This window comes from Sphaeramia orbicularis, chromosome 6, assembly GCF_902148855.1.
Source record: "Sphaeramia orbicularis chromosome 6, fSphaOr1.1, whole genome shotgun sequence".
Taxonomy (NCBI): Eukaryota; Metazoa; Chordata; class Actinopteri; order Kurtiformes; family Apogonidae; genus Sphaeramia; species Sphaeramia orbicularis.
In genome coordinates this window covers 28,688,769-28,704,559 of record NC_043962.1, presented here as the reverse complement: position 1 = coordinate 28,704,559, position 15,791 = coordinate 28,688,769, and the positions used below count along the sequence as shown (strand labels likewise).

General features: G+C 35.5%; 1 protein-coding gene across 1 annotated transcript in view; it reads left to right on the top strand.

The window, feature by feature from the left end:
- Positions 1-13,463, top strand: part of slco3a1a (solute carrier organic anion transporter family member 3A1a) — a 59,213-nt gene extending 45,750 nt beyond the window's left edge. Inside the window, exons 8-11 of the mRNA XM_030136127.1 lie at positions 1,584-1,752; positions 4,837-5,009; positions 5,123-5,187; positions 11,723-13,463. Of these exons, the coding sequence (XP_029991987.1) occupies positions 1,584-1,752; positions 4,837-5,009; positions 5,123-5,187; positions 11,723-12,075 (760 nt within the window). The 3' untranslated portion in view covers positions 12,076-13,463. The remainder of the gene's footprint in view (positions 1-1,583; positions 1,753-4,836; positions 5,010-5,122; positions 5,188-11,722) is intronic.
- Positions 13,464-15,791: the final 2,328 nt, after the last annotated feature.

Below are 15,791 nucleotides of genomic sequence, written 5' to 3'. Positions count from 1 at the left end.
TGCAAGACACGCATTCAGATGTCAGCACATGCAGTTGAATGATGGTAGGGAGTAAGATTTAAAAAAATAAAATAAACATTCTGTGATCAGAGCAGTATTTACATGTTACAAAGGTGACCAGTGCAGCAGTTGCTTTGTGAACTAATTCAATAGAGTAGTGCAATAGTAATAGTAATAGTAATAAATAGTACAAAGACTAAACCCACACCCCCTTTGTTTTGATCCAGCATTTGTGTTTTACAGTCCCACACTTATTCGTGTCTTACTTCATGTACACATTGTAAATTTTCTGCAGTTAAAACATACATAATCTGATTTTTATAGCGATGAACATCCTCTGTGTTTTTCTTAGCATCTGCCAGTGAAAAAGGACCAAATGAGGAAGTGGCAATTTAGGAGAGAACTGTTCGGACCTTTTTTTTTTTTTTTTTTTTTTTTTTTTTAATGCAGAAATAAATTTAACAGCAGTGTATCTTATTTTAAAACAAAGACTGGTTACTGTTTGCTGAACTTAACTCTTTGCCAGATGCTGCGTTGCAGCACTTGTCAACACAAAAGAATGCAAATCCATGCAAATAGTACAATATAAGTTCAGATAATATCAACATTTATTTTTTGCTTACAGCCCATTATCCGTGTTACTTTTTGGGTTCTCAAATGAAGACAGTTTTGCATAAACTGAATTGATAACATTAATGTTTTTCTGCCATTGGGGACATTTTATCTTAATGAGCAGATACTAAAGTTAACAACATTATACGTGTAAAAATGAACAGTGCTCCCAAGACCCGAGCACCGCTTTAGAGGTGAACTGCCGAGTGTAACAGTGTAAATAAAAATTCATATCACCACCAGTCATCGGGGCTCAGTGAGCTTACTTTTTATTCATTCAGCACTGTGTCATCTAATCGCGTCTGGGCTGCACAGATTGAATACAAATACAAACAGATTTAGTGAGCCCATCACAAATCCCATAAAAGTGGGCGATCATTATGCAACGGCACATTTCATTCACTCTCGTATTGATTAACTGGTGAAGAAAAGCTACTGATGCATCGATAGAACAGTTGGTTTGGTTTTTATCGCTACCTTTTGGGATCTAGAACTAGGACTTTCTGTTTGTCTTTATCATTGAATCACAAGGTTTAACACGTTTGCGCCTTATTTTATAACCGTTAACAAAACAAATCGTCCTTGATTTTTTTTTTTTTCACATCTGCGTTCATTACTCAGCCCAGTTGTGGCTTATTTCTTTTCACTGAACATAAATCTATTATACCTTCTTAAACTTGCAGACATAGGGTCTTTATTTTTTTCCAGAAAGCTAATCTGTGAGCAGGCCAGCTTTTACTTCTTTTCAGTTTAGTCTGATCTCAAGCCGCTCCAGTGCAGGTTAGCGGTGCAGTACAGTTTCCATGGAGATGTGCCCCAGTTACAAGTGAACCAGAGACCCATAGTTTCATTAATAAAGGGCTGTATTTCTGTGAGAGGAGCACTTCTTTGCTTTGGATTGTTCTTTTTGCAGATACAGTTTGTATTTACAGTGTCAGTGGATGCTCAGTTTCTCCACCGTCTCCGTTCAGGTCACTGCGAATGGGTGAGAAACCAGAGGCTCAGTGCATCAGCCACTGCAACTGCTTCACCTCATCCATCAGCCCGGTGTGTGGATCCAACGGCGTCACATACCTGTCTTCCTGCTTCGCCGGCTGCACCGGATCAACCAATGCAAGGGCGTCTTCAAACCCCTCTCAGGTCTTTACATCACATTGATGTTGCATTAAACAACAATTCTAAAAAAAAAAAAAACAAAATGCAGCTCCAATCAGTGGGAACAAACACACACTTTCAACTTCCCTGATAAACACAAAGTTATTTATTTATTTTATTTTTTATTTTTCCCTTTATTTTTCTTTAGCAAATGAACAAAAAAATCATATTACTTCTAGAGCGGCACAGTATATCGTTTGAGCATCGTCACTGCAATGTACATGTGCACATTAGTCACATCACAGGTCCTGCAATGTAGGAGGCAAATGAACTCACTGTGTTCTCATCTAATTTCAAGGGTACCTGACACACACTGCACACAGCGATCCACCAATCACAATCATTCTTAATCAGTTCAGAGCAAGGTTATTATCGTTAACGAAAACTAACGAAATGACGAAAACTAGAATTGTAAAACCATTTTTGTTAACTGAACTAAATAAAAACTCTAATTAAAAGAAAAAAACAATAACTAACTGAAACTGTATAGTGTGCTTATAAAACTAAGACGGAAAAAAATTATGGATAAAATTCCCTTCGTTTTCGTCTTTGTCAATGTCGGATTGATATGAAATCGATTTATTTCGCTCTAGCAATTTTATCTGTTGACACCATACGGTACTTCACGGTCCGTCACTTGTGTTCACTTGTGGTTTCCAGTCGTCTTCTGGTCCCCACTGTACCTGGAAACATGAAGACTAAAGTTGGAAGAAAGCAGCAGAGTCCTGTCTGGGATTTATGTGAATACGACAGAGAAGAAGAGAAAAGATACGACAAAACTAAAATGAATACTAAAACTAAACTAAAACTAAGCATTTAGAAAAAAACAAAAACTAATAAAAACTAGCAAACCTAAAAACTAAAAACTAACCAAATCTAAAAAATAATTAAAACTAACTGAATTAGAGAAAAAAAGGTCAAAACTAAATAAAACTAAACTATAATGAAAAATCCAAAACTATTAGAACCCTGGTTTGGAGTGAGTCGCTGGTAACAACATTGAAAAATGAGCAACGAACAAGAGAAAATCACAGTAAACGAAGACTTGGTGCAAAAAAGAAAAGCAACGTCAGTTATCTGGAATTATTTCAGCTACAAGAAGGGTGATATTGAAACACTTGTTCTGTGTCAACAGTGCCTTGCAATTGTTGCCACAACGAGCGGTAACACAACTAATTTGTTTGACCATTTACATCGGCGCCACACAGCTATTGTATCCTCCTGAGTATTTTTTTTATATATATCAAAGGGTTAAAAAAAAAAAATTGCAATGTCAGTTTTTTCCAATATCGTGCAGCCCTAATTACTTCAATCCTGGCAGGAAAAATACAAATCCACACATACAGAAAATGCATACCTAAAAGTAATTACCATAAAATTGAGGATTTGATAAACACAAAGTTAAATGTTCTTTGACAAAAATAGTTCTTTTGTTGAAGTTTTGTTGAACATTTTCTTATCTGCTTCTATTCTTCTATGCTTGTTACTATTTTGACTAATCAATTAATAGACGCACATCCCGTATACATACATACACATATTGTGCATACCAAGGTTCTAATAGTTTTGGATTTTTCATTATAGTTTAGTTTTATTTAGTTTTGACTTTTTTTTCTCTAATTCAGTTAGTTTTGATTAGTTTTTAGAGCAGGTTTGCTAGTTTTTATTAGTTTTCGTTTTTTTCTAAATGCTTAGTTTTAGTTTAGTTTTAGGGGGGGTTTTTATATCTTTTCTCTTCTTCTCTGTCGTATTCACATAAATCCCAGACCGGACTCTGCTGCTTTCTCCCAACTTTAGTCTCCATGTTTCCAAGTAGAGTGGGGACCAGAAGACGACTGGAAACCACAAGTGACCACAAGTGACGGCCCGTTAAATATCATATGGTGCCAGCAGCTAAAATTGCTTGAGGGAAATAAATCAATTTTGTATCAATCTGACGTTGACAAAAGCCGAAAACGAAGGGAATTTTATCCATAATTTTTTATACATTTTAGTTAATTTTGTAAACACACAATACAGTTTCAGTTAGTTATCCTTTTTTTTTCTTTTAATTATAGTTTGTATTTATTTCAGTTAACGAAAATGTTTTTACAATTCTAGTTTTTGTCCTTTCGTTAGTTTTCATTAACGATAATAACCTTGGTGCATGTTATAATATTATAACATAATAAGCTACTTTTTATTATTACTATTTTGCCACTTGTTTTTATCAGTTCTTTCCAATGTGCAGTTGCAGTTTTTCACTCCTGTTTTCATTGTTATTGTATTGCTATTTTCTTATGGTATTTCTTGTGTGTATATTTGGTGTTGTGCTGTTATTGGAACTTCAATTTCCTGACGGCTCTGCCCAAAGGATCGATAAAATTCTATCTAAAATAACAAGGGATTAAAACCAGCCTCTATCTGAAATACTGAGTAATGACATAAAAGATGAAGGATTATACAAGTAAGAATATGAATTATGAGTTTGACAAAGCAACAGGACTTTTCTGAGACAATAGCAGACCTGTAATTAGAAGCGATTACAGGAAGTGCTCCAGATGATATTTTGTTCACAGATAAACTAGATGTTGGAAAAACTATTACTTTCCAAATAATATATACCAAGTTTCATAAAGATAACTGTGTCTGTTGGTGAGATATTACACAACAAACAGACACGTGTGAAATCAATAACCTTTTCTTTGTGATTATTAAAACGTCCTATGCGTACGAGTCTAGTTCAAAGCTAAAAATAAACCCCTGTGTTTCAGAGGTCTGATTCTGCTCTTGTTTCAAGATCAAATGCTGACTGCAGATCAATGTCGTCTATATTCAAATCACACACAGGGAAAATTGCTCCCAGCTCAGCAGAATAAAATTTCAGTGTTGCTCCGAACTCACCGCTACAGTTAAATCTTTAAGTCGTCCTCGTTTCACTGTGTTGATACAAAGCTTTTCCCCCAAAGCACTGAAACAAATGGGAAAATTGTGTCGACAAGAGCTAACATGTTTTTCCACTAATTTGACCGACTTGTCATTGTGCAGATGGTTCTTGGATAAACCGTGGTGTCTTTTTCGTGTTCACAGAACCTGACTGGATGTGGTTGTGTATCCGCTGAGAGTGAATTGGCCACAGCAGTTCCTGGGAAATGTCCCACGCCGGGCTGCCAGGAGGCTTTCCTCATTTTCCTGTGTGTGATCTGTGCCTGCAGCCTGGTAGGAGCCATGGCCCAGACTCCCTCTGTTATCATCCTCATCAGGTATGTTTCTGGATGGAAATGCATGAGTGTGAAATCTCTGTGAAGTGTGTTCATGTGCAGAATAAATCTCGAGAATAAACCACACACCTTTATTTTATCTCCCTCTCTTTCAGGACCGTGAGCCCCGAACTGAAATCATACGCACTTGGAGTGTTGTTTCTTCTGCTTCGACTCCTCGGTAAGAACTATTAATAAACTTCCAGACTCTAGACTGCACTGTTATAGATACCGCCCAAACAGGATCTGTCCCCAAACCTACACATGAGATATCTGTGAGTGTCTACTCAGTGATGTATTTCTAGTAACTGTCACAGGACCCAAGTATTTATGAAGGTGACAATCACATCTCCTGTGGGTTAATGCGCCTGGGACACGCTTTAGAATTTCCCACAATCTCCTCTAATATGTGAGAACAGATCAGCTCCATCAGTCACACACTGTTTGTACAGTACGTACACTGAACACACACCCTATGACATGGAAAACAAGCATAGAATCAATATAAAGCAAGAATTAACCCTTTTATTGGCTAAACTGTTGGCAGCCAGAAAGAAATGTGTGATGAGGAAATGGTTAAAAGTAGAACCACCCACCACTGATGAATGAATTGGAATTGTCTATGAGATTTATGTTATGGAGAAGATATTCTTTTCCATCAAAGTTGAAAAAGAAAAATGTTTAAATATCTGGTCTAAATGGACTGAGTATGTAAAACCAATCAGCTCTGATTTCATTTGATTGTATTTTGTGTAAATCTATCTGCTTTTATGTGAGGTTGTGATTGTATGAGGTGGTGCACTCTCCTGTTCTGTTTTGTTGTATTAATGTTTCAACCGAAATTCTCATATATAAATATATATATATATATATATATATATATATATATATATATATATATACACACACACACACACACACACACATCTACAGGGTGGGGAAGCAAAATTTACAATATTTTGAGGCAGGGATTGAAAGACAGTGTATGACCAATTAGTTTATTGAAAGTCATGAGAATTGATTTGCCACAAGAAAATTTACATAATAGAAAATGTTTTTATTCTATGTGTCCTCCTTCTTTCTCAATAACTGCCTTCACACGCTTCCTGAAACTTGCGCAAGTGTTCCTCAAATATTCGGGTGACAACTTCTCCCATTCTTCTTTAATAGTATCTTCCAGACTTTCTCGTAATAGTTTTGCTCATAGTCATTCTCTTCTTTACATTATAAACAGTCTTTATGGACACTCCAACTATTTTTACCTCCACCAAGGAGGTTATGTTTTTGCCAGGGTTTGTTTGTCTGTCTGTTTGTCTGTCCGTTAGTGTGCAACATAACTCAAAAAGTTATGGACAGATTTGGATGAAATTTTCTGGGTTTGTTGGAAATGGGATAAGGAAGAAATGATTAAATTTTGGTGGTGATCGGGGGTGGAGGGTCTGTCCATAACTTTTTGAGTTATGTTGCACACTAACGGACAGACAAACAGACAGACAGACAGACAAACAAACAAACAAACCCTGGCAAAAACATAACCTCCTTGGCATGGGGGGACCCACGGGGGGGGCCACTGATCAGCCTTGGCGGAGGTCTGCGCTCTCCCAGTGCTTCTAGTTGAAATCTCCTTTGGTGTGACGAGTGCATTCAGCAAATCACACACTCTTTGATGTTTGCTTTCCTGATTACTCGTATGGGCAAAAGTTTCTGAAAAGGTATGGATAATAGTGTTAGGTATGATTATGACATCAATATATGTTTGGTTTCAAAACAATTGACGTAGTGCCTGCTGAGAAAAAACAACTAAATGTTCATTGTAAATTTTGCTTCCCCACCCTGTATATATAAATCATTGAAACTTTCTGTATCCATATCCATGCTATCATACTTTGTTGAATGATTCTGTAATTAATGTATGTGATGGACATTTGCCTTTCTAATAGAAAGATAATTTTAAAAAGAATAATAATAATTTACCCTTTATAGGGGACTCATAGACAGGGTGTGATTTGATGGGGGGGGCATCAATCCCCCCTCTGGTTTTTACATCCCTACTTTCTCAGACAAGCAACCACTTGAAATAACAGGCATGTTGTGACAGTTTTCTTCCACCTATATCCTACATTACTGGCACTAACATTCACCTGAACCCAACTGTCGACAGTCTCAGAATTCGCCAACATCCCCATCCACTGGGGCGCCGTAAAGGGGGGGGGGGGGGGGGTAAATGTGACAAATTCATGGAGCCCAGCATTTGTGGGGGGGCCATAGAGCAGTGGAGGGGGTCCAGTGGATACAGGTTAGAAGTTGTGAAAATTTCTTTTTAAGGTCCTCTGTATAATAGAGGAATAGAACCTGGGAGTTGGACGTTGAAAGTATATGAAGTTTCACTTTCATTTCATGCCAGTGTTAGTTACATTAGTTATAACTACTGTTGCTCCCCCCCTGCTCCGACTAAAAAAAAAAAAAAAAAAAATTCCCTCCTCTGTTTTTTGTTGGTTTTTTTTTTGGACAAATCGCACCCTGCTCATATAAATACACTGAAATTCAAAATTTCAACCTTAGTCTGTTATTAGAGGAAATAACAAGACTTTAATTTTCACTTTTTTATTGTTATGTTGAAAATAAAGGTTAATTAAGTTACTGTATTTGGTTCCTTACTCATAAGTGGCAAAAAAAAATCAAATCCAAGAAGTAAATATAAAAAAAAGGGAGAAAAACATATGTAAGGTGAAAGGAACATGTATTTAAGAACATTAAAACATCACTTTAAACATCACAAAATTAGACCAACATAAGTGCTGATCCAGACCCCTGTCCGCATCCACATTATCCCTTTGAACATCATTCCTTACATTAGTACCATTACTTCATGGTACCTAACAAAGCAGGTCCACTCACTGTTCATGCAGAGGTGGAGCTTACAGACCCTGTAGACCACATTGGACCTGAGATTGTTGACTCACTGTCCTCACTGTAACTGTTGCTGTCTTGTAATGTATGTGGAAATTACCAAAAATAGTCACTTGCCTGATAAAAGGTTAACCTGAGGCATGTAGAGGCGTGTAGGTGCAATGTTTAATTTAAGAGGCATAACATGATATTATTTAGAATGATTTCTGTTTGATAAAATGCTTAAATGCTTACACAGGAATAGAACATACACTTTACTTTTACTGAAATGCACTATTTTTCTCAGTTTACCTTTAGGTACACATGGACGTTATCAGAGTGCTGAATAAATGTTCACAAAAGAAAAGAAGGACTTACTTGTAGGGCTTGAAAAGATTTGCAAGTGTCACACCTTGCAAAAGTGAAAAACAAATCACAGTTTGCATTATTCACTTTAGATTTTTGGCATCGGAGAGTTTGCAAAACTAATAATAAAATCTTTACTGTCTCAAATTCATGGCACATACCATTAAAAAAAAAACCTGCAGAACTAAAGGCCTCATATGTTCCATGTTGTCTAAGCAAGAAAAACCCAAATACCTGATAATTATAGTAAAATGTATTCTGATGAGTGACCCTTTTTATAATGATGTTTATTTAGTTGCACTGCTTACAGATGTGCAAATGTAAAAGGAAATGGCATGAAGCAGGTACATGTGACGAGAACTGCTCCACAAAACCTTTACTGTTTCATAATTATGTGTTTTTTTAAATCACTGAGCATATTTCAGCCTAAGAAGTCGTGCCCTCTGACATTTTTATTTGCTCCCATCAGCCACTGGACTAATGTGGTGCAATGAGCAGTAATTAATTGCACTTACACTTAGCTCTGAATAATGCTTCACATTAGGACAAGTATCCATCTAGTGTGTTTTAAATGTTCTGCATCTGTTAAAATACTACACACTCGTCTGCTTTGTGCTGATGTGTGAACAACCAGTGAAGAGCTGTAGTGTGTGGTTTGGGTCAGATCCTGTGGAAGCAGTGTCGCAATTTAACATAGAAAAAACATTTGGTCATAATCGATGCGACTAATGTTTCAGTCAAATATGTGTCATTTGTTTTAGATAAGTCCATAATCTGGGGTATTTTTATAGATCATCATTTACTAATATTCTTTAAATTGTACACTATTGGGAAAAAAGTGCTGGACACCCTTAAAATCTCAACTATTATCACAAAATATTTGCAGACAAGTCTTTTTTTGTGTTTCAGAAGGTTTGGCTGCATCAGACAGACACAAACAAATGAAAAGTATTTTTATTGTTTGCGGTTAACAATAAATAAATGACAAAAATCAATTTTTGACAGTTTGAACTTGTCATATCCTGGATGTGTTTCATTATTTTGACCTTGATGGAACTGAGCATGTGCAGAAGGGAGCCTGGGGGTTTAGAGAATGGAATAATACTTGTTTCAATGACTCAAGATAAAGACCCTCCACTATTTTTATCACAACTTCCAAATGATCTTTTTGTCTTTCCAAAGTGATTCATTACTATTATTATTATAATAGCATCCTGCATTTGTATTTTTCCATGAAAATCAGGTATTTTTCTATATTTAATTTACCGATCATGCGGATGTTCATTAAAAAGTGCATAGTAAATTCAAAGGTTATTACAGGGGTGTCAAAGTCATTTTAGTTCAGGGGCCACATACAGCCTAATATGATATAAAGTGGGCCAGACCAGTAAAATGATATAAATAATAGGATAAGAACTGATAAATAATGTTAACGCCAAAGTTTTGTCAATGTTTTTGAGTGAAAAAAGTAAAATTCCGTAATGAAACTGTTTCCATCTATGAACTGTACTTGAACATAACATGAACAAATGTGAACAACCTGAAAATTCTTAAGAAAAGTAAGTGCAATGTTAACAATATTATGCCTTAGTTTATCATCTATACATGTGCACCGAATGTGTGGATCTACACATACCCAAAACATTTAGTAACAGGCAGAATATAGTTAAAATTCCATACACTTCTCTTATGATATTTCAGGTTATTCACATTTTTTGTAAAAGGCTAGTCTGCAAATGTAAACGTTTTTGTGTTATTTTCCTTTTTTTTTTACACTAAAACAAAGAGAAAAAAAGTATGTTTTTCATTATCTATAAGCTATTATGATAGTATTTTACTGGTCTGACCTAAAATGAGTTTAACACCATTGATTGTTAATATCTTCAATGTAATTTTTACATTTCTCAAATTATCCCACGAGCCAGATTGGACCCTTTGGTGGGCCGGTTTTGGCCCACGGGCCGCATGTTTGACACCTGTGGGTTATTAAATCAAACTCCATGGGTTTTATAATCGATACCTGCCTAAATCACAAGAAAATATATCAATATGTTTGGGTGTTGTGGCCTCAAATCCCTTGTTTTGTTCATAAAAGCTCAGAGTAAATCCAAAAGTTATTGAATCAAAACAGAGAAAACTGAAGGAAAAGTATCATTTCCAACAGAATTAACGTTAACTGACCATAAAAACAATTGTGTACAACCACTGTCAAACGACACAGATTTTACTGGTGTATAAATGTTGTGGATGACGACAGTGTTTGTGCGTTCACTATGGAGCCTCTGAACGTCCAAAAGAGACAGAAGTGATGTTGCTGAAAAGCAGAGAAACTGCATTTAATTTGAAGTATTTAGATCAGGGGTCTCAAATGTATTTTCTTTCAGGGACCACATTCAGCCCGATTTGATCTCCAGTGAGCCCCACCAGTAAAATTATAGCACAATAACCTATAAATAATGACAACTCCAAATTTTTGTCTTTGTTTTAGTGCCAAAAAAAAAAAAAAAAGCAACTTTAATAGTGAAAATACTTACTTTTATAAACTAGCCAAACAAAAAGATGTGAGTAACCTGAAAAAAATGAAATTTATTTAGAAAAAATTAGTGCAAGTTTAACAGTATTATGCCTCAACTTATCATTTCTACATGTGCATTATGGATCAGATCTACAAAGACACTAAACACTTAATAACAGGCAGAAAATTGTTAAAATTGTGCTTAACTTTCTTTAGACATTTCAGGTTGTTCACATTTTATTGTTACAGAATAGTTTGTAAATGTAAATATTATCATAATTGAATTTTATTTTTTGTACTAAAACAAAGACAAAAATTTTAAGTTGTTGTTATTTATAGACATTATGTAATATTTTTTTCACATCAAACCCAGAAGAAAATATGCAGTCATTATTTTTTGTAGGATATTTTACTTGAGATCATATTGGTCTGTATGTGGAACCTGAACTAAAATGAATCTGTGGCATTTTTGCACTTTGTAAATTCATCCCACGGGCCGGATTGGAACCTTTGGTGGGCTGCATTTGGCCCCTGGGCCGCATGTTTGAGACCCCTGATTTAGATGTATTGATAGGATTAGTGGATCAACAGTTATTAAACATTTTAGATCAGCAGATGCTTTTGGTCGGCGGTGGATATTTGGGTCTTTATGGGTTAATGCAATATGTCACAAATGCAGAGGGGTATCCAAAACATGTTTTTCCACCGCTATATGTGTCATTTGTTTTAGATAACTCTATAATCTGGGCTATTTTTTTAGATCATTTATTAACATTCTTTAAATCGTATAATAACCACAACCTTCCTGTGTTCATCTGTTGTATTTGTACACAAACAGCACAAATAAAAGCGTCTCACTATTGATATGGCATTGACCTAAATACAGCTGGAAATAGAGTGTTTTTTTTTTTCCTCTTTGATCACTCATTGTTCCTGTTTTTTCCAGGATTCATCCCCCCTCCTCTGATCTTCGGTGCTGGGATCGACTCCACTTGCCTTTTCTGGAGCTCCGACTGCGGCGACAAAGGCGCTTGCCTGCTGTACGACAACGTGGCGTACAGGCATCTGTACGTGAGCCTCGCCATTATACTCAAGGGCGTGGCGTTCCTCCTCTACACCACCACCTGGTATTGCTTGCGCAGGAACTACAAGAAGTACATCAAAGGTCATGAGGGCCACTTGACACCTACTGAATTTTACCCATCGCTGTCGGACGGCCCCAAACTGGTCGACAGGACAAAGTTTATATATAACCTAGAGGACCATGAGTTTTGTGAAAACATGGAGTCAGTTTTATAGTGTGTAACACAACAAAAGGACATTGTGGATTATTCATATTCTATTTGAATATTTAAAGATTTTATTCTTCTTTTCTCGAAAGGATGAAATAATTTTTTTTTTTTTTTTTTTTTTGATAAAGGCAATCTATTTAACGGCCTGTTTAGGTCACAGGAGCTGTTTGTTTCCGCTCCACGTCTTTGGTAAACTTTTACAAGGGTCCATTATAGTCGTTTACGTATCAGCGAGGTGTCGTCCAGTGCTGGTGAACTCCTGTGTTGACTTGGTGGTAGAAGACAACCGCAGTACTGTCTGAGTCAGTCATAGCTGATTAGTAGTGAGTGGACATGAAGCTACTAACTATAGTTGCCATATTCTATTAGATTTGTTTTAATGACAGGTTTCCTCCAGTCGGTTGCACTGTCTGTCTGTCTGTCTGTCTCAGAAATGACATTTTTATATATAAAGAAGTCTGTCATTCTTTCATTTGTTCATATTTAAAAGTTGCCAAGTGTTTACAGACTAATAGTTTATTGCATTTTTTCTGTAATGCAGAGGGTCAGAATCACCTGGACTCGGTTGCTATAGTGGCCTGTTAGATGATTCAACTGTCAAAACATCTAGTCTATTAAACCACACAATGTTTTCATGTCATCATGCACTGTTCGATTTTTTTTTTTTTTTTTTTTTTTTGTTCTTGCTGGATCATAGGCACTGTTTTTGATACTGCTTAGACTAGACGGTAAAGCCTCATAGGTGCAAATGTGCAATTCAGATCTGATACGTCCATGTTTAGCACTAGTCTTGTGTCAGATCACAATTTGTTTTTACATCTGCAGAGTTTATTCAGCCTAATATGTCTTAATAATAAGGGATTACTCAAATAAGAATGTTAAATATGTTTCTTTTGACTTTTGCGCCTAGCTGATGAGAAAAGAAGAAAGTCAAGAGTGTTTTTGTGTTTTGACATTCAATAAATGAGATTAGGAGTTAATATATTTGTTTCATTAGGCCCAGAATGTTTTATTAGATTGTATTTGAAAGAACGATATAAATTATGTCTAATCTAATTGTCTGAGATGTGTGTCCGGTGTCACAAAGGATTTGGGACAAGACATGGTAGGCAGTTTTATTACTCGAGAAAAAACAAAAAACATACACCCACAGTCTGTGTCTTCAAACTAGGCCTGTAATGTCTCCGATAAATGTTCATGCAGGGTCAAACAGTGCGAAAACACGAAGAACACAGTGAATTTATTCCAGTGTATTGGAAGAGCTCAGCACATACTGTTACTCGACTTATATCTCTGCAGTTACAGTTTTGACATTGTCCCTTTTCTTACACTTTTTGTATGGCAACATATCATTTATTTTATTCTGGAAAAATAAATTATTTTTCAGAAAATAAAGCAGTTTTTGGTTTTTTTTATTTTGTGCATTTTTTTAAATAATGTGTTTATTTTATTTCATTTTTTAAACACAAAAATCACAAACCAAAAGATCAGTTTCAAATAAATTTTAGAGGTATGTTATGCATTTTGAGGTGTATTACAGTGAGAATTAAATAAAAGAAAAAAGTTTGTTTTTTTTTTTTTTATACAAATGCTCTTGTCATTATAGCAGAAACATTTACATTAATATAATCAAGGAGTTTCCATATTTTTTCAAAAGTGTTGGTTTTGTAGTGTATGAGACATGTCACAAAGTCCAGGGATATACAGTTTTCCTTTAACCCTTTAAACCCTAAGCCTAAAATGGTTCACTTGGGCTTTTTTTTCTTATTTTGACTAAAAGGTTGGAAAATGTGTTGTGAGTGAGTCTTTTTGCCCATTTGTCCAGAGCACTGTTTTTTCCAGATCTTTCAAAATCTAGCAATCATTTACAATTTACTGCATGTTATAATTCTGCTAAAACAGCTTCTTCTCCAGCTTCTAGTACAGGCATGAGTGAAAGTACCTTAATGACCCAATAAAACCTGTAAAGCACAATGTCTCAGGTTTCAGAAACCGTTGGAATTTGTCCAGTTGCTCAAACAGTGAAAGAATTACAGTCATCCAAACTACATATGCGCAGGGTGTGTCAGCGATGACACGTCAGGTTTTAAAGAGTTAATGTCCTATGCCAATCCAGGGTTATCTGAAATCCAGCGCTGTAAGCTATTTCTCCTGACACAAAATGTCATAATGTACTGATTTTTTTGTCCATTTATCTAAGCACTGTGCTGTAATTTTCACATTTGTGCTTTACATGAAAAAGTTTTCGCAACAAAGCCTATGTGTAAAAAAAAAAAAAAAAAAAAAAAAAAAAAAAGATCCTTTATTGGTCAATATAAAGCATTCTCTGTTTTATTAAAATCTCTCCCCTTAATAGTACGTATTTTTATTCAACAAACCATCCGTTCTAATATGATGTCTTTAGTTCTCTCTAGTATTACTCAGCCCATACAAAACCAACCATATAAAGGTTGTTAATCATGAAAAACAACCTATTTACTATGAATAAACAGTCTTTAGAAGGTTACAGAGGGACAGCTGTTGGTTGAGAGGTCAACAAACATTACTGACTAATGAGTCATTCTAAAAATATATCTACACGGAGCTGTAAAAAAATATTTTGGCCGCCTATCATAGGTACCACAGCCAATCTCGTCTAATGTGAGACATCAACATCAGCCCATGAAGACCCAGCGCTACTTTTGTGAAAGTTCCCACTGGATTTTTTTGCTCTTTTTCATCATTCTTAAGTGATTTATCACCATTTATTATAATGTTATCATCTGTATTTTATATTTTTCCAGTGAAAATCAGGTGTTTTCCTGCATTTAATAAACTGATCATGTGGATCACAGGTGTCAAACACGCAGCCCAGGGGCCAAATCCGGTCCGCCAAAGAGTCCAATCCAGCCCGTGGGGTAAATTTGTGAAACGTAAAAATTACACTGAAGAAATTAACAAGCAATGGTGTCAAAATCATTTTAATTCAGATTCCACATACAGACACATACAATCCAATTAGATTTCAATTGGGTCAGACCAGTAAAATATTATCATTATAACCTATAAATAATGACAACCCCAAATTTTCTCTTTGTTTTTTAGGTGTAAAAAAAGTAAAATTACATGAAAATGTTTAGATGACCAAAAAATACTTTTACAAAAAACGTGAATAACCTGAACAAAAATGAACAAACGGAAATGTCGTAAGAAAAGTGAATGCAATTTTACCAATATTCTGCCTGTTACTAAATGTTTTGTGTGATTGTAATGCACATGTGTAAATGATAAACTGATAAACCGAGGCAGAATATTGTTAAATTTGTACTTGTTTTTCTTAAGACAATTCAAGTTGTTCATGTTATTCAGATTTTTAAGGAAAACTTGTAGATGTAAACCTGATCATAATAGAATTTTACTTTTTCACTGTTACTATTTTACTGGTTCAGCCCACTTGAGATCAAATTGGGATGAATGCGGCCCCAGAACTAAAATGAGTTTGACACCCCTGATGTAGATGTTCATTAAAGCTAAGATTTATGTTGAGGATTATTATATCAAAAACAGACAAAACTGGAGAAAAAGTGTCCTTTTAAGTGAAATATATCATTAACTGAATGTAAAAACAAGTGTGTCCATCCACTGTCATTGATCCAGCTCCATGGGTTTTACTGGTGAATCAATGTTGTAGAAGATGACGGTGTTTCCACGTTCACTACAGAACCTCTGAATGTTCAAATGGGT